The sequence below is a fragment of the Diospyros lotus genome, chromosome 4 (genome assembly GCF_014633365.1).
Source record: "Diospyros lotus cultivar Yz01 chromosome 4, ASM1463336v1, whole genome shotgun sequence".
Taxonomy (NCBI): Eukaryota; Viridiplantae; Streptophyta; class Magnoliopsida; order Ericales; family Ebenaceae; genus Diospyros; species Diospyros lotus.
This window is the reverse complement of record NC_068341.1, coordinates 8,703,137-8,721,592: the sequence shown is the minus strand read 5'-3', so window position 1 is coordinate 8,721,592 and position 18,456 is coordinate 8,703,137. Positions and strand designations below refer to the sequence as shown.

Sequence of the window (18,456 nt, the reverse complement as noted above, 5' to 3'; positions counted from 1 at the left end):
GAGATAGTAATAACAATCTCTTTTGAAAATAAGAAAAAATATACACACACTCTCTCTATTTCTCTCTTTGACAATAGGATATTAAGATGGAAAATAATTAAAATAAGGAGGCCTATTTATAAGTTTCCTTACTTGTTTGATGTCGCTTCAAATTTCAACTATAGCAATTGTCAAAATTGCGACTTTTGCTTTAATTACGACTACTGTAGCTGCTAATTTCTTCTCCCTTCCTTCAATTTTAATATTTATAATAATATATTTGTGTAGCCACAGCTTCTTACATTTGGGCACAATAAAAATTAGTGTGAAATTTTTTAGAAGAAAATGAATGAGAATTTAAAGATGTCATTGCTAAATTCAAACCGACTATTAAAGTGTGTTTGATTGCATTATTTAAAATTTAATTTTAAATAATAATTGACTAGAAAACAAAAATCATCGCATCCTTTAAAAAATAAATTTCATATAAAGAAGTTTTAAATATTTGTACCATACATATTTTTTCATAGAAAAATTAAGAATATTTAACTATTTTCATAAAAAATATATGTAATAATTATATATTTTTTATGATAAATATGTATAATCAAACACACTTTAAAAAATTGCGAGTAAAAAACATTAATGCAAAAACCGTTGTTGTTGGGAATTCGAAAGTTTTCCGGGTCAGGTGCGGGTTTGGGTTTCCCGTGTCGGCTATCGCAACCCGTTAACAGGGATTCTCTCGAGTAGCCATCTCAGGCAGGCTAGATCAAGCTGTGATCTCTCTCTCTCTCTCTCTCTCTCTCTCTCGGCTGGAACTGAGGGCCGAAATGGAAGAGCTGAAATCGGCTGTGGGCGACCACATGGACCTAATGGCAGATCTTATCGAGAAGCTCAGTGCTGAGCTTCGCTCCGGGCTCCGACCGGCTTACGACAACTTTATTGGCTTCTTCTACGCCATTGATTGGACGGTGTGCGCCTCTCTCTCTCTCTCTCCCCCTCTCTCTCCACACACTCACACATCCTGGTTAGTAGTTTGTTTTGTGCGATGAACTAAACTCTGTGTTATATGAGCGCAACATTTCGAGAAATTGTTGTCTTTGTGTTTGATATAATCGTATGTTAGTACACGTCCAGTGTGTTGTTTTTGTGGTTGTACTTGTCTAAATTACCTGCCACCTTAGCTTTTTCAGTTTTGAGCAAGGTTAAGTTAAAGACCTAATTGGGTATGATGTGGATTTTGGTGCAAAGTAGATGAACAGAGTCTGCAATAAAGTTAATAGAAGAAAGAAAAAAAAAATGATATTCTAGGTTTTCCAGCCCATTCTTGGACAATGCAAGGGGCTCGTTTGTGGCGGATTTATCTCAACCTTATCTCGGAGGAAAACCTCTTCCCGTGCCGCCCTAAACCTGAGCCTAGTTGAACCATCCATGCCATACACGCATGTTGAAACTGTTGTGAGTTGACCCAGTCTATTCCATACTGAGATTTTGACTAGTGAACACCTTCCTCACATCACATTACTGCATTGCCTAACTTGAACGGGATGCGGTTGAATGAATTGAAATGAGTTAAAGCCTTTTGTAGGTTCTTCTGATGGTTTGAAAATTATAAATTAGTACTAGTCCTCTGGCAATCCAAATTCTTAATGTAATCTGTGCCACCTTGTTGGCAGGCAAATACAATAACCTGGTCTAACTGTTACCTCTTAGCTATTTGAAAATCAATTTAGCTGTTTGCTCTCTTCCTGAGTTTTGCAATCTGCTTCCCCATGAATGCTTAATGTATGTTCTAAGTCTAATCTAGTTCATATCCTTGTGTTCATTATTAATAATCCAAGGCTCATAAATATGATTCTCTTAACATGGTCTTTTAAGTTCCTTGGTCTTTTTGACAGTGAGTATTAGAAAATTTGAAGTGATTCAAAATGCTTTGAGTATGTAAATGTGGAATAAGTAGATCGGCTAGATATTGTAATAATTATTTACTACTGCTAGTTACGTCAAGTATACAAATACTTTTAATCGGTATGGTTTGTACTTTGTACTCAAGATTTTCCATTAGCATTTGGGAAGAAATATAATTTGACTAAAAAATCTTTGATTATAGCACATGCTAAAATAATTTTTTAATTTAGTTTTAGCTATTCCAATATGCTCAGTGATCTTCAAATTATAATACAGATGACTCTTATTCTATGTCTTGATAATTTGATCAGATCTAATATGAAAACCGCATGCATGATGTCTCAATATACTGACTCAACTCTTTGCAACTATGGCAAAACTAGCTGGACTGCCTGAAGGCCCTAAACCACTTTGACATGTGTGTCCGAAGCCCAAAGAAACAAATATATGTGCCTTTACTATGATTCAAATCTAAGAAGCATAGACATAGACATGGCATGATATATGGACATTTTGATGGCAGTTTCTAAAAATTATTGCTTGTCTTTTCAATAATAATAAAAAAAAAGTTTGTCATGCTATACTAAGAGGTTAGTTTGCACATTCTACATCTTGGGAAATAATCATGAAGAAAATGTTGTAAAACCTATTTTAGAAAGCTATTTTGTTGAAAGTTTTGGGTTTGAGAATTGCTAAAGCTAAGAATCTTAAGGAGTAATAGATATAGTACTTTTATAATTTCTCCCAGATAACAATGAAACATTTTATCTTAAGTACTGTTTATACATCTCCATCTTAATGCCCCCAAGCATATATTGTAATCTTTTGTTGCCTGATGAACATTTGATTTCTAAAGTGACATGGGTGTAAAGAAGTGATGTTGGGACCCAAAGTGAAATTGGATGGATGAAGTCAGTACAGCTCTTGTGCCCCGGAATATAGAGCTTAAATTAATTATAGTGCTTGAAATGTGTGAATTCTTAGTATTTTTTTATGGGCTGCCTTTATAATCCTGAATCATTATACACCTGCGATGCATCTAATATTTTGTTACAATATGTTTTACGATCCCAATTTTGAACATTATGTGCAAATTATTTATAAAATATGCTATATAAGGCTTATATCTCCTGTCTAACTTCCATTTAGTTCAGATCATTAAAGTGAACGTTGACTTGAGCACCTTTTTTCATGTTACAGCTGGATTAGATTTATCATGTTTCTTAATTATCATTGTGCAGGAACCTTGGTTAATAAGCGTGTTGGCGTTCCATGCTGTGTTGCTAATAGTAGTAATCATCTCAAGGAAGAATATCAACTTTCAGATGTGTTTGTTTCTTCTTGCTTGTAAGGTTTTATCTGCATGTGAATAAATGTAACCTCTTTTTAGTTGGGCATGATGAATTATTACATATTAATGTTGTGCATCAGTGTGTGTTTGTTTTCTCTTAGAGTCATGATGCTTGTTCCTTGTTGACTGGGCTAATGCATATTTGGAAAGTTGCAGGACTATTACCTTTAATTTTGTATGTTAAGATTATGACAATAATTAATACCTTAGTTTGAGATGATTCTTTCTTCTCAAGCAAAGTCATTATTTGGCATTAGCTTCTTTTTAGTCAATCAATCCTCGTGTAGACTACATTATTGTAGTTCCTGGGGTTTTTTTCCTCCTAATCCTTGTTTTATGCCTTTGGATGTGTATGAAGGGATTGGTGTTGGGTTGGCTAATTCCTCTCCCTCAGCTTTAAATCCCTTTCTTGTTAAGGGATTGGTGTTGGGTTGGCTAATTCTTCTCCCTCAGCTTTAAATCCCTTTCTTGTTTTAGCTGCTTTAACCTACATCTGAGCTATTAAGTTTCCCAGCCTGGTTTCTTGTTACTTGTGGAATGCCATGTTTCTCTCATCTTCAAGTATGCATATAAGTCGCTCTATTGGTTGTTGATCTCATCTGCAAGTATCCTAGCTTTTTCTTCTACTTGGCAATATTCTAACTACATGGTTGATGTTACCCTGAAACATGCCATCCATTGCTCAGTGTATCAATCTGATTAATTATAAGCAATCAGTAATTATTCAGCTCATGATTTCCTGCCTTTTGAATTACTTGACACATCTTGTATCGCCTAAACGCAACCAACACTTCTTGATTGAAATGCAAAAAGAGCAAAATACCCAACTTTCCTTCTTCAGCTGTTATTGGATTTTCAATTGGCGAATTTATGAATTGAGCCGAAAATCAAGTGGTTCATCCTGTAAATATTTGTAGGGCCTGTTAAGGGTAGCTAGAAGTTGATATGCACATATAAACAAAGCTCGGTGTACTTTTGTGATGCACTGGTAGTGACACATACAAGGTTCAATAATAATTGTTTAAAGTTATAAAGGTGTTCTGTGAAGATTCAGCTTAATTTATACCATTGGTATGGTGCAGTGGCTGGTGTATATCTTGCCGAGACACTTAATAGTGTTCTGAGAGACAACTGGAAAAGCTTTGCGGGCCAAAATTATTTTGATACCCATGGACTTTTTCTCTCAGTTCTTTGGTCGGGGCCTCTTCTCGTAATTGCAATGATAATATTGGTCCGTGCTGACAATCACATGGTCCTCTCTGCCCTCCATGCTTTTGTATGCTTCTTACCTGAGTTCCTCTTATTTTCATTTGCAGGTCAACATCCTATTTTCCTTATGTTATCTAATTGTCCGGTGGAAGAGAGCTGAGCTTCGACATCGAGCAAGGCTTTTACATAACAAGCAGGATTGATTTACTCCTACTTTGCTACTGAAGCAACCACCTTTGAGTTTGGAAGTCGACGTATATCCAGTGTAGAGTGAGTAGAGTCCAACTTATAAGGCGGAACCTCAGAGTCATTTCTTTATGTCTTGATTGTAGTATCAACCACATATGGCTATACATTCCATGGTTTTTGCTCCCTGAAATTTTGAACTACACCGGTTGACAACAGATTGAGCTATACGCATAAGCTTTACATCCTCTTGTTCCTGTTCACTTCATTCCTGCTCTCTTTTTTTCATTCTGCTATTATACTTAGAAATCCTATTTGTCCTGGAGACTTGGAGCTTGCTTTCTGATCACAGTACAGATGCATCGAGTGAACATTATTGTTCTCTATACAATTGGCAAAGGTGATTTCTTGTCTTTCCATGTAGCCAAAGCTCAACTTTCACCCGGAGAAATGATAACATGCTTCAAATCACAGTTGTAAGGATTGCGGTACGATGGGGGTCGCACAACGGGGTCATGGTTGAGGTCAGGTCAGGTCGGCGTCGAGTTATGTGACTTAGTATAATAAGGAAACATGGGGTAGGCTTAGCCGGTTTTGAATATTAATTAGGGTTGATATTAAATTTATACTATTCTTATCATTTTTAATAAAATGTAATACTTTTCTTAATATTTTAAAATAATCCTAATGATGTTTCTCTTCTTTGTCAATATTGTGGTCATTGAATTCTTCAATGTATTGGTTAATATTAATTCAATATAATTGTAGTAATTAAAAAATAACAAAAGAAATCACAAGATTTGTAAAAGAAAGTTATTGGAAAATAACAAAAGCAAAAAAGAATAATCTGTCTAGAGTGAGAAACCAAACAAATAATTGTAAGAATAATAGAATAGTCATCAAAGGTAGGCTGGCTGCCTTCAACAACATTGTTGATAGGTGCAAGTCATCGAAAATTAAGTCTATGCGCCCCATGTGGCTTGTTTTTCGACACATGGGAGCCATATACAAAATATTGGACCATGTTATAGGTACCTTTTAAGTTACATAATGTATGATAAAAGACAAAAATACCTTACATCTTATCGTCTCGTCTCATTATCTTGGATGAGAGATATTTTAATTATATTATGTAGTCTAAAATATAAATTATGATACACCAATAGTATTTTTTCAGAATATTACTGACAAATGACATGTTTGATGCTTGTCGGTGGAAGCAGATCATTAGAGATCAAGTCCACGTGTCCATGCATGACTTGTTTATCGGCGCATGGGAGCCCCACACAGAATGTAGTTGGCGCGTGACATGTTTGATAAACTTTCAGCCACCACTAGCAAGCTCACCTTTCTTTGATCCATGTGAGCATGCTTCCAATATTAACAAAATAAAGAACTTCTTTGGGGACAAATCATACTAAAATCTCAAAATTTGTTGAAAACAAACTAAAAATCTGGTTCACCATTTTTTGGCGATTCAATTCACAACCTCGGTCACTTCTAACTCACAAATTGGGACTTTCGACCCAATTTGTGGTACCAAGGGTGGGATTGCGACCCTAGCTTCTATTCTTCAAATTGCTTGAGATTTCTGATAATCCCATTAAATACATCGTTTTGTATACAAGAGGCCCCAAAACCATAATTAGATGAGAGAAACATTTATTAGTGCTCAAGAAACTATGTTACTCGTATTGATGCCGCTAGGAAAAATAAGCTTCTTCTACTAGAAAACAAATAAAACTTCTTATCTATTAAAAAATTGTGGTGTTGTAATGGCAAATATGTTGCAGTAATCCAAAGATTTCAAGGCACAAAAACTTGATTTCCTTAAGACTTTGTCCCAAAATATAATGCATAAGAAATCCAAACAAGTCTCCGAGATACAATAGAATCAAAAGTAATGTTTGTTGGCGAATGTGCAATTCTCGACAACAAATCAGAACACATGAAATTAATAACAAATACAATAAGTTTTGTATTCTAATTCTGTAGTAAAAAAATACAAAGAATTGATCTTTGAATGCACGAAAATTATGAAGTTTTATGTAAGAAGGTAGGAGAAGAACAAAGAGAGAAAAACAATATGAATTCTCAAGTGTTTTGATCCAATAATACATCAATTTATTTATAGATAATGTTACAACCTTTCACTAAAGGTACAACCATTCATATGTATTGCAATCATTCACCAAAGATTACAACCAATTTCTATGTGTTACAACTCTTCACCAAAGGTATACCCAATCACCAAAGGTTATAACCACTTATTTATGTAAATAAAATATAAAATAAGTAAAAGGTTACAACCATTCATATGCATAAATAGAATTCAAAACGAGTGAAATGTTACAACCTTTACTTTCTTGATTTGGATCTCTTCACAAACATGTCAACCATATTACAACAAATTCTTTTTGAAAATCTCTCCAACAATCCTCCACCATTTTCAAAATGAATGAAGTTTTGAAAAACCCTTGTGCAAGTTAGCCAAACTTATGCATAAATAAATGTGTCTTTTGGACTTAAACTTTCATGTAGTGAAAGCATTTCAAATGTCACCTAAGATAGCATGGTAGACAAGATTTGAACTAACGACTCCTATCTGATTAACCAGAAATACCTCACGCACTCGTTTGAATGTCCTTATTGTGTTCATAAGTACCGACACGTGAATAGGCTATGTGTCCCATATCTTGGTTTTCCTTTCATGAATATCTTGAGTAGTTTACCAAACCATTTTGCAGACGACACCATTCTCGATATTCATATTGGTAGGCTTATCAAAAATGCCAACATATCTAAAGTATTTTATAGATATCTATATAAGCTTATTAAGAGAAAATTAGCTCAACCTCCCATTATTGAAACATTCCCAAACATTTTTACCTTGGGATTAACTTAAATGTTCGCAATCACTCATATGACGTACTTTACTCATTGAACATAAGATCTTGATGTTTCAAGTGTTAGGTCGAGTTTCCATCACTGATAATTATGAATTGGCCACAATCTCATTCCCTTTGACATTTTAGAAACTAAATCCATTGCAAAGTCTTTTGTCAAAGGATTTATCAAGTTTTGATTTAACTTCACATAGTCTACGGTAATGACTCCATCTGAGATTAATTGTGCAACACCCTGCCTCTTCTCGAGTGCGTTAGATAAATAACTCATAGATTTCGGGGATATTTATATTTTTCCGCAAATACATAATATAATCATTCCCCGACAATTCGGTATCACCTTCTCAAACTTAGAATCAATAAGCTAAGATAGGTAATATCATCATAAATGCGGAAACTAGATTGAAATCTTAAATGGTACATAACCGAAATCATTTCGTCTATAACATCAAAACCGTACCATAGTTTAACATCATATCATCAAAATAAAATACATCATAATCCAAAAGACATTCTACGATCCATCTACAAGTTGCTGTCAATCCTCGACAATTCCTTTCCCTTTGGCATCACTGCTTTCACCTGGAACGTTACAATATTCCAAGAACAAACTCCAAAATAAGATAATGAATCATCTAAGTGAGAGTTCAATTTTTTTTTAATGAATGTATGCAAGACATGAAACAACTGAATATCATGACAAATCCCAACCCAAGAGAATTTCACACAGCACTTAACCCTAACTAGGGAAAATGCAATCTCTCTAAAAGCAACACAACCACATCGACACATTGGCATAACACAAACCTAGCTTAAGAGGGGGCAACATCAATGCATGAACTTGGGAATCACCCCATCATCATTATGTTCCCACTTAGAAGCATTCTAGATCCAGTCAACACAAATCTTGGCCATATGATGATCAATATCATCCTAGGAATCCACATCCACCTCGAAAATAATACTTTCGCTCAAAGGCCCCTGGCGTGGTGTCCACTCGCAGCCCCGCCACTTAAGCCGATCCGGGGTGGTGTACACTCTCAGCCCCGCCACTTGTCGACTCACAAGAATGGTGTCCACTCTCAGTCCCCGTCACAAATGGGCATTTTCCCTTAGCACACTTCCTGAATGCTATTACTCAAGTGCCACATCATAAGTTGACATCCCATCCCATATGTACAACCAATCACCCTAGTGTAACTTCCCTGGCCGCCTAGCCCAGCACGAAACCCTAGGTAGTCATCCCAACACATAGCATGAGAAACCCCTGTACGTTATTCCGACAAACACTCTTGGGGAATTATAGCTACATTATCGGGGCAACAACCTAGGTTGACATCCCACAAAAACATGCCAATGCCACAAATCATGATTCGATGCATCATATGAAACAATATTTCATGTATATAATTTATCGTACAAAATTCAATATACATGCATAAAACAATTCGGGACAAACCCATATGAAACCAACCATCACAGGTTAAAACTATTCACATGCAACAAAACCTTTACATGTAATCAAATCAAGTTTAAGAGAAGAACCATTTGAATAAACCAATTCTGGGGGTAAGAACTCTCACATTCGACAAAATTCAGGGTACCTCGAAAAACGTGCACCTCATCGATTTCCATGCCCTACCTCGATTTTCGTATCAAACTCAAAATTCACACAAATCACTTCACCTTTAACCTCAAAGCACCCTAATCATCATATTTATTTAAATAAGTATCAAAACCTATTTTTCTTTATAATTTCTTCATATTTCTCTATTTTTCTCTCATTTTCTTCTCTAATATTCCAAATAAATACCTCTTTGACTATTTTCTCAAATCTTTTTTCCAAAAGAATTCATAATATCCTAAGAATTTCAAGAGAAAATTTCAAAACTTATCTCGATGCTTCATTTGCACGTAAAATGAGGATGGTCGATGCAAAAAAAAAGAAACTAGAAAGGCCAACTCTAAAACTTTTCGCACAAACACCTAGATCTCGATTTTCTAGGATTTTAGAATTTTTTCTAGATTTTTCCAACCTTTTATGCACCCGCATGCGCCACGAGTGAGAGTGAGACTAGCTCGTGAGCTTCACGCCCCAGTCGTCTTCTCCGGCGCTAGTATACCGGCGATGCTGTACTCCAATGCCATCTTGCTCTACTCCTTTAGTCGATCAACATGGCACCAAGAATGGCTCGAAATGATGGCTGGATGGGGTCCAACTGGAGGCTCAAAGTTTCGGCCAACTCGACTGCCTAGGTTTCCAGCGAGGCTTCGTTTCTCACTCGATTATACTCTTTTGCTCACCAAACTTTCCAGAATTGCTCTACTACCTCCAAGGATCAAAATCCTTCTATCATTGATGCTCGATTCACCCTCTAATGCCCTATTCAATTTTTGAAAGTTTTGGCCACTTCGAGCTCTATTTATAGGCGAAATTGACCCTTGAAACGATCTTGGCTGCTTAATCCAATGCCTTAAGCATTTATATATGCCCTAGGTCGACCCAAAAATGAACTTACTCGACCACAAACATGATTTACAGAGCTTCAAAAAATCGACCAAACTTCCAATCGAAAAACTCCAAAATCCGGCCACCCCTGTGGCTGTTGTCGGCCCACAACCGATCCTAAAGCATCCTCGACCAACCCTCTTATGTTCCCCATGGCCGAAATCAACAGTCAACAACCAACAGTGGTTGGTTGGTTTCCTATTGCCAAATTTTTCTAGTTTTTGCACTTTTGCCCCATTTGTTTTGTCTCTTATGCTTTGACTCTCTTTCACAAAGCCCCTTAACTTTTTCATAATTTCCATTGAGACCCTCAAGTCTTAAAAATTTCATATCATCCTTGAAGATTCTAAAAAATCACCCTTTCGACCTCCCTCCAGCAAATTTGGGAAATTACAATTGGGCCCGAATCTTTGTTTCAGCCGCAAACCCTTTTGTTTCTTCCAAAAACCATTGAATAGTTGCTCTACGCACCAAATATGAATCTTCTCAGGGTTCTGTTGACTTCTTGAAAGCCCCCTACAATTATTCGATTTTTCAACCCAAATCACAGTTGTATTTTAGTTGTACCGAAAACCGTTTCTGATCCAATTTCTTTCGATGCCATAAATCATACCTTGAAATACTCAATAATTCCATATCATTTTCTTTAGGCATCTTGGTTCTAGGGCACTCCTTGTAGTCTATTCGGTCAATTTCTCGGGCTATTCTGATACTGATTTTCCCTGAATCCCATTTTTCTAATAAAATACTTATTTTTCAATTAACCCAAAGTTCTTGGGTATTACAAATTATCTAACCATGCTTTGTCTTAACCCAACGCGTCTAGACTTGTCATTATATATTTGATAATATGCCCTAAACAATGTAGACTCACTATCATAATGGATAGAAACCAAAGACATAGGTTTAGGCCAAATAGGAATTTTAATCAATAAATTCCTTAGTCATTCCGCTTCTTTACTACATGAAGCTAATGCTATAAACTCTACGGTCATAGTGGAATCCGTTATACAAGTTTGTTTCTTTGAACCCTATGATATAACATCTCCACCAAGTGTGAAAATCCATCCACTTGTTGATGCATGATTTTCTTGATTGGTGATCCAACTAGCATATTTGAAGCCTTCTAAAACTAGAGGATAATCGGAGTAATGTATGCCATAATTCACAGTTCCTCTTAGATATTTTAGAATTCTATAGACTTCTTACCAATGTAATAGGCTTGGATTGCTCGTATACCGGCTCATTTTTTCAACAGCGAAAGTAATATCTGGTTTTGTAGATGTTATTGCACACATGAGACATCCAATAACCCAAGCATACTCTAATTAAGATATCGCTTTATCGGTGTTAGAATACATTCTAACATTTGGATTAAAGGGAATAGATACAGACTTACAATCAAAATGATCAAACTTTTTCAAAACTTTTTTTATATAATGTGATTGAGTAAGTATGATCCTGGTATCTTCTCTTATGATTTTAATTTTCAAAATCACATCTGCAAGTCCCATATCCTTCATATCAAAGTTGGATGATAATAATGACTTAGTAGTTTTTATGACTTCTAAGTTTGTTCCGAATATTAACATATCATCAAATGATAACACCTTTGTATCCATTAAATTTGTTATACAAATATTTGTTTGATTCATGGATTCTAAATCCATTGGCAACAATAATTTTGTCAAACTATTCATGCCATTGCTTAGGTGCCTGTTTAAGTCCATACAATAACTTAATCAACTTACACATATTTCTTTCTTGTCTCGATAAGATAAACCCTTTCAATTGCTCCATATATATTTCTTTATCCAACTCTTTATTTAGAAAAACTCTTTTAACATCTATTTGATGGATTTCAAACTTATATATGGATGCCAAAGCAATCAATGTTCTTATTGTAGTCGTCCTAGCAACCGATGCGTAGGTATTGAAGTAATCAAGGTTTTCCTTTTGAGTGAACCCTTTAGCTACTAACCTTGCTTTGAACTTGTTTAAGGTTCCATCTATTTTAATCTTCTTCTTAAAGATCCACTTACAACTAATAGGTCTAGAACCCAGAGGAAGATCTACCAACTTTCAAGTCTTGTTGTTCATAATAGATGACATTTCTTCATCTATTGCTTCTTTCAAAAATGCGGAATCATTAGATTTCATTACCTCTTCATACATAAGAGGATCAGACTCAATTGATTGCGTAAGTGCAGTTTGATTTATGTGTGAGTCCCTAGTACCTTCCACTAGATGTATAATGAATTCGGGTTCAAAAGTTTTCTTTTTTCTAACCCTTTTACTCCTCCTCAACTTTGGAGGTTCTTCATTAGCATTTCTTTTGTTATCCTCTTAGATATTTGGATTTGTAGGTTTAGGAATAGAAGGTTGTTAAAATCGAGATTTTAAGTGGGATCCATAAAATCGATCGTAAAATTGTAAGATTTTACGAATAATTAAAAATATCCTTTAATTTATGTAAATATATGTTTAAAATGACATATTCCTTATTATAAATGAAATATATGTACCTATTTCAAAATTATTTCATCTATCAATTTTAAAAATACTAAATAATATGAAATTTTTAAATATTAAATACATCATTTATCATCAATTCATCATTCATTCATCTATAATCAAAATTTCAAACAATAAACATTACCATCATTATCAACAAATATTGTTAAATATAAATAAAAATACTAAGTCATAAAAACAACAAATATTGTTAAACTTCTACATTATATCATTACACTAATTAAGTTACCAATACCAAAGAAGTATATTTGTTTCTTGTTAATCATCAATCTTAATATAAAACTAGAGCCACCCATAATCTGATTGTGATATTTTTAAGATTAATTATTTGAATCTACACCTATTTGTACATGTAGATAACAACATCATAAATGAAAATGTACACATACATATATATATATATATATATGGTAAACTCATAAACTCGGACTGGTAAACTCGTAAACTCAGATCGATAAACTTGTGAATCGGATCCGATTCTATAAAAACTCGATCCTACAAACGAGTTGACTCGTTTTATACCTCATGACTCATAAAATCGTATGAGTTGACTAACAATTTTAACAATAATGATTCAAAATAGTAGTAAAGTTATTCTTATAAAATATAACATCTCTAGATTCTATCACAGTGTTAACTTTAACTGAACTATTATATTCTATAACTACAAACCTATACCCTTTACTATATTCTACATATTCTAAGAATATGCATTCTATTAATTTTTCATCCAATTTCTTAATATTTGGATCAGGTAGCCTAACAATAGCTCTACAACCCTAAACACGTAGATAAGATAAGTTAGGTTTTTTATTCTTCCAAAGTTTATATGGTGTAATCTTATTTCCTTTACTAGGTACTCAGTTAAGAATATGACAAGCCATTAACAATGCTTCTCCCCAATATCCTTTACTTAAACCCGAGTTATTAATCATAGCATTAACCATTTATGTTAAAGCCCTATTTTTCTTTTCTGTTACACCATTTTGTTGAGGGGTATATGCAATCGAAGTTTCATGTATAATTCCTACATCTTCACAAAACTTGAGGAAATGATACTCACCATCTCTATCACTTCTAAGGCATTTAATTTTAGTATTGCACAAGTTTTCTACTTCAGCTCTATATATCTTGAATTTTTCTAATACTTCATCTTTAGTACGCATAAGATACACATAACAAAATTTAAAAAAATCATCAATAAAAGTCACAAAATAATGTTTCTCTCCTCTACTAGGTATACTATGTAAATCACATACATCACTATGTACAAGTTCAAGTAAAGAGGTTCTTCTTTTAATTTTAGAAAATAGTGTTTTGTGATCTTAAGTTGTGCACATACTTTACATTTTCCTTCCATGTCATGGTTTGCAATTAAGAATTAATTCGAGTTCTATTGTTAACATGTCTTAAATGTGAATGCCATAAAGATAATCAACAAAAATGTAAACGGAATTTGTAGTTTTATTCATAATATTGAGTTTGAACATTTCATCACAATAGAATCATTTCCCAACAAAGACACATCTCTTAGACAGTACAAACTTATTAAGAGGACCACCGAACACAAGATTTTTTTTAACTTCCGGCACATGGTAAACATTAGTGATAATAAGAATCTTCCCGGGAGTAAATTCCAATTTGATATTGCTTTTGCCAAACACGACTACAGTGGTGGAATTTTCCATGTAGAGGGTTAATTTTGGCGTCTTCAATAGATTCATAAGTGGTGAATGAGTTTCAATTCTGACATACATGCTTAGTGACACCCAAATCGATCAACCATTCATTTTCATTCTCCACCACAAACACCTCATTTATCATATTCATGAAGTTGGAGTTTTCATCTTGCTTTTGCTTCTTCAAAAGGCGGCATTCCTTTTTTATATGGCCTATCTTACCACAATTGCAGCATGACTCGAAAATGCCGGCCCAACTCCTTAAGGGAAATATTATCTTTTCTATATTTGAGATTCTTTTTATAATCTTTCCAACTAGGAGGAAGTTTATCAATGATGAATGATACAACAAAGGATTCGTCCATTTTCATGCCATGTTGTTGAAATTGGTTAAATATGTGAACTATTTCATGAAATTGTTCAATTACCTTTTTATTGTATACCATACGATATTGATGAAATTTAGATGCTAGAAATTTCTTACTTGTGGTCCGAGATATACTTAGCCTCCAAAGCATCCCAAATCTCCTTTGCATTCTTCTTGTTATGGTATTGGTCAAATAAAGCATCCAACATAGCATTGCAAGTGTGGCATTTGCAAATGTAGTTATCTTGATCCCATTTCTGTCTTGCTCTTGCATTTGCCAAACTTTCATCTTTGGTTTCCTCCGGTCTTGTAAGCACATATACCACATTAAGTGTGGTAAGGAGAAAATATAATTTATTCTGCCAATGTCAGAAATTATATCCTTCAAACCTCTCCAATTTCACAAAATTAATAGCAAAGACCCTTAGAGAAAAAACCAGTGGAGCCATCACAACTTCAAGAAACAAAGTCTTAAGATTGTTGAAAAATTATGGTGTTGTAATGGCAAATATGTTACAGTAGCCCAAAGATTTCATGGAATAAAAACTCATTAATTTTCCTTAAGACTTTGTTTGTCTCAAAATACAATGTACAAGGGATCCAAACAAACCTCCCAAATACAATGGAATCAAAAGTAATGTTTGTTGGCAAATGTGCAATTCCCGATAACAAACTTGAACACACAAAATTAATAACAAACACAAGAAATTTTGTATTCTAATTCTGCAATAAAAGAATACAAAAAATTGATCTTTGAATACACGAAAATTATGAAATTTTATGTAAGAAGGTATGAGAAGAATAAGGTGAGAGAAACAATATGAATTCTTTAAGTGTTTTGATCCAAGATTACATCAATCTATTTATAGATAATGTTACAACTCTTCACCAAAGATTGTAACCACTTATTTGTGTGAATAAAATTCAAAATAAGTGAAAGGTTACAACCGTTTATATGTATAAATAGAACTCAAAATGGGTGAAATGTTACAACCTCTAGTTCCTTGATTTGGAATTCTTCCCAAACGTGTCAACCATCTTACAACAAATTATTTTTGAAAATCTCTTCAACACTATCCATGTTATTATGTTATTGAAAATTATTTGTAGCTGATTGCCCTATTATCTTCTGGGGGATAATTTCATGATCCTGAAAAAAGAAATGAGAATGGAGTTTCCAAATCTTGAAATGAAGGCTGTGGAAATTCACAGAATTCATTTAATGGTGAGAAGAGAGTAGGTGGGTCGTCAACATTTCCTTTCACACTCACGACATTTTGAACTCCAATTGGGACAGTTGAGACAAAGTTGAGTTCTGAAAGTCCTAAGTTGTTTGTAGATTCATTGCTTTCTCCGGGGGGATCAGATGGGGCGGCAGCTGATCCACTTGTCTCATCAACGGGAACAGCAGGTGTATGGCACTGGCCCTGGCCCTGGAAAAGAGCAATGTGGCCAAAAAGCTTGTCTTTCCTTGTGAAAGTTGTTCCACAGGAACAAACCCATTTCTCCCTGCCACAATGCTTCTCATGAGTTCTAAGATCAGCAATGACCGAGAATTTCTTGATGTTGCATCTACTGCAAGCATAACTCTTGTCACAATGTGTCCTCTTGAAATGGTTTTTAACACACAAAATGGTCTTCAGAGGTTGAAAGTTCTTGTGATCTTTGTTCCGCTTGCAGCCAGCGTACGGGCAGGAATACCTCTTGAGGAGCATTGGCTTGGAGCTGGGGTCCTTGTCGGGTTTTACCAGTGCTGCCAGGGTTTTGTACTCATCGCCATGGCCTCTCATGTGCATCCGCAGGTTAGCATCCCTCTTAAAGCTCTTCCCACATATTGTACAGAACTGGGTGTGAGCTGCAAGAATTTCTTCTTTCTCTAGTTGCAAGATTTCATAGGAACCATGGGGAAGGTTCTCTCCTCCATCACCATCTTCTTCATCTTTTTTTTCATGTTCTTGATTGAAGTTTTGGTCAGCCTTGCAGCTTTTGATCTGATCTACCTGATTCAACTGCTTAGGAACTTTGTTTCTATTAACATTCAGTGACTGACCACCGCCATTTAAGCTGGGCGCAGGAGTAAATACGAATCCTCGAAGCTGCCCAAATCGGCTGATTGAAGAAGGATCAGTCAAGGGGTTTCCCTTTGCGGATGGGAGAAGACTACCAGCTGTTGAGATCAGTTGAATGATTATCGAAGTAACATCGGCAGCGATAAGCTGCTGCTGCTGAGCTGCAAGTTCATCAGGTGGACTTGCAGCTTGCCATCTCTGGCGAACAACAATACGCGCCAACTCCTGGAGTTGACGGATCTTCTGTTCCAGAAACGATAGATTGTTTAGCATTCCTGTCATATCCCAATCTTTGATTCGACCCAAATCATTAATCTCATTCAATGCAGCATCCTGTTGATCTGGGATCCTGTTCTCATTACTGGGATTGCGAGAAACTGTAGGTGCGCTTTGAGAAGGCTGGTTGAATTCTAGGAATTGGGGATCAATTCTATCATCATAATCTTGAACAAAATAATCTACCCAGTTCCGCTGATGCTGATGCAGATCGAAATTAGTAAATGACTGGTTAGACTGGTTACCAGGGGGCACCACTTTTGGTATTTTATTGCCAAGGGAAGAAGGGTTTGTCCATGCTTCTGCAGATAGACTCTCCAATGGATCCATTCCAAATCCTAAAGTATAATAACTAAATCAATGCTGGAAGCTGCAGTATTGGGAGCAGATAGAAGAAAGTTTATGAGAATTTGCAAAGAGAATAAATAGGAAGAAAATAAAACTCAGATGGAGTTGAATCGGCAAAAGGCTAAAAGCTTAAACAAATACCAAGCTTCCAAACCCAACTAAAAAGAAAAGGGAGAGAGAGAGAGAGAGAGAGAGAGAAGAGAAGAATGAATCATACATATCCAAACTATTTGAATTCGAAGGCGAAGGGAACTCCATCCAATAGATAAAAATCTGGTCACAACCTGTTACCAAATAGTTAATAAAATCAAAATTTTTTACTTTCATTCTCAGTGAAGATGATATGTATGTATGTGTAGGACAAACATTGGAGAGTAGATGATCAAAACCAGACTATATATGTTCACCTCATAGGATTCTTTGGTCTTGTTGTAAGATATTACAGTGGCTTATGCTATTAAATTTATCAGAGTGTTTTAGACAGTGGTTTCACGTTCTTATGGATACGAAATAAATAAATATATATACATCCCATTACATATGAACAGAAAACGGCACATGAAAGCAAGAGCAAACGTGCATAGAAATTGAAAGTGAAGATGTAATAGTAATAGCAAAACCAGGAGATGGAGAGAGACTGACCAGATTGACGAACGCTCTCAGATGCTATACCCGACCTCTATGGTTTGATTTTGGCTTTATAAAGACCAGAGGATTCAGATAAACGACGCAGAAGAAGAAGAAGAAGAAGTGGCAAAAAACGTCTTCGGCAGTGCGCCCATAATTCGTCAAACCTGTCAATCGCCAACGTGAATTCCATGTCATCATACACGCTAAACCCATCAATCACAGCCGTTGATTTTTGGGTCAAATCTGATTTTGATCTTCATATTCGCCATGGAAGCGACGGCGGTTACTTACTTAGAAGCCACCTCGTAGGACCTTTTAATCCAAAATTTGACAATAATTTAACAAGGTTAAATTATAAAAAATTAAAATTTTGTAATTGTCATGACATAAAAATAAGAATTAATTTACTATAAAATACAAAGTTTAATTAAGGGTCACTGGGTATTGTGTAATTCACCCACCAACCATATTAATTTTCTAATTAAGATGTATTTGTGTGAA

The 18,456-nt window shown here is 35.1% G+C and overlaps 2 protein-coding genes across 2 annotated transcripts; one reads left to right on the top strand and one right to left on the bottom strand.

The window, feature by feature from the left end:
• Positions 1-733: 733 nt before the first annotated feature.
• On the top strand, positions 734-4,904 carry LOC127799064 (uncharacterized). The gene is made up of 4 exons (XM_052332775.1): positions 734-953; positions 3,132-3,237; positions 4,324-4,472; positions 4,558-4,904. Exons 1-4 carry the CDS (start codon positions 813-815, stop codon positions 4,651-4,653), a joined length of 492 nt encoding a protein of 163 aa, XP_052188735.1. The 5' UTR covers positions 734-812; the 3' UTR covers positions 4,654-4,904.
• A 10,704-nt stretch (positions 4,905-15,608) lies between these two features.
• On the bottom strand, positions 15,609-18,122 carry LOC127799061 (protein SENSITIVE TO PROTON RHIZOTOXICITY 1-like). Its single transcript, XM_052332772.1, is given in 4 exon segments — positions 15,609-15,767; positions 15,769-17,347; positions 17,543-17,609; positions 17,968-18,122. Coding segments are annotated over 2 exon segments (1,584 nt in total). The 5' UTR covers positions 17,308-17,347; positions 17,543-17,609; positions 17,968-18,122; the 3' UTR covers positions 15,609-15,722.
• Between the last annotated feature and the right edge of the window lie 334 nt (positions 18,123-18,456).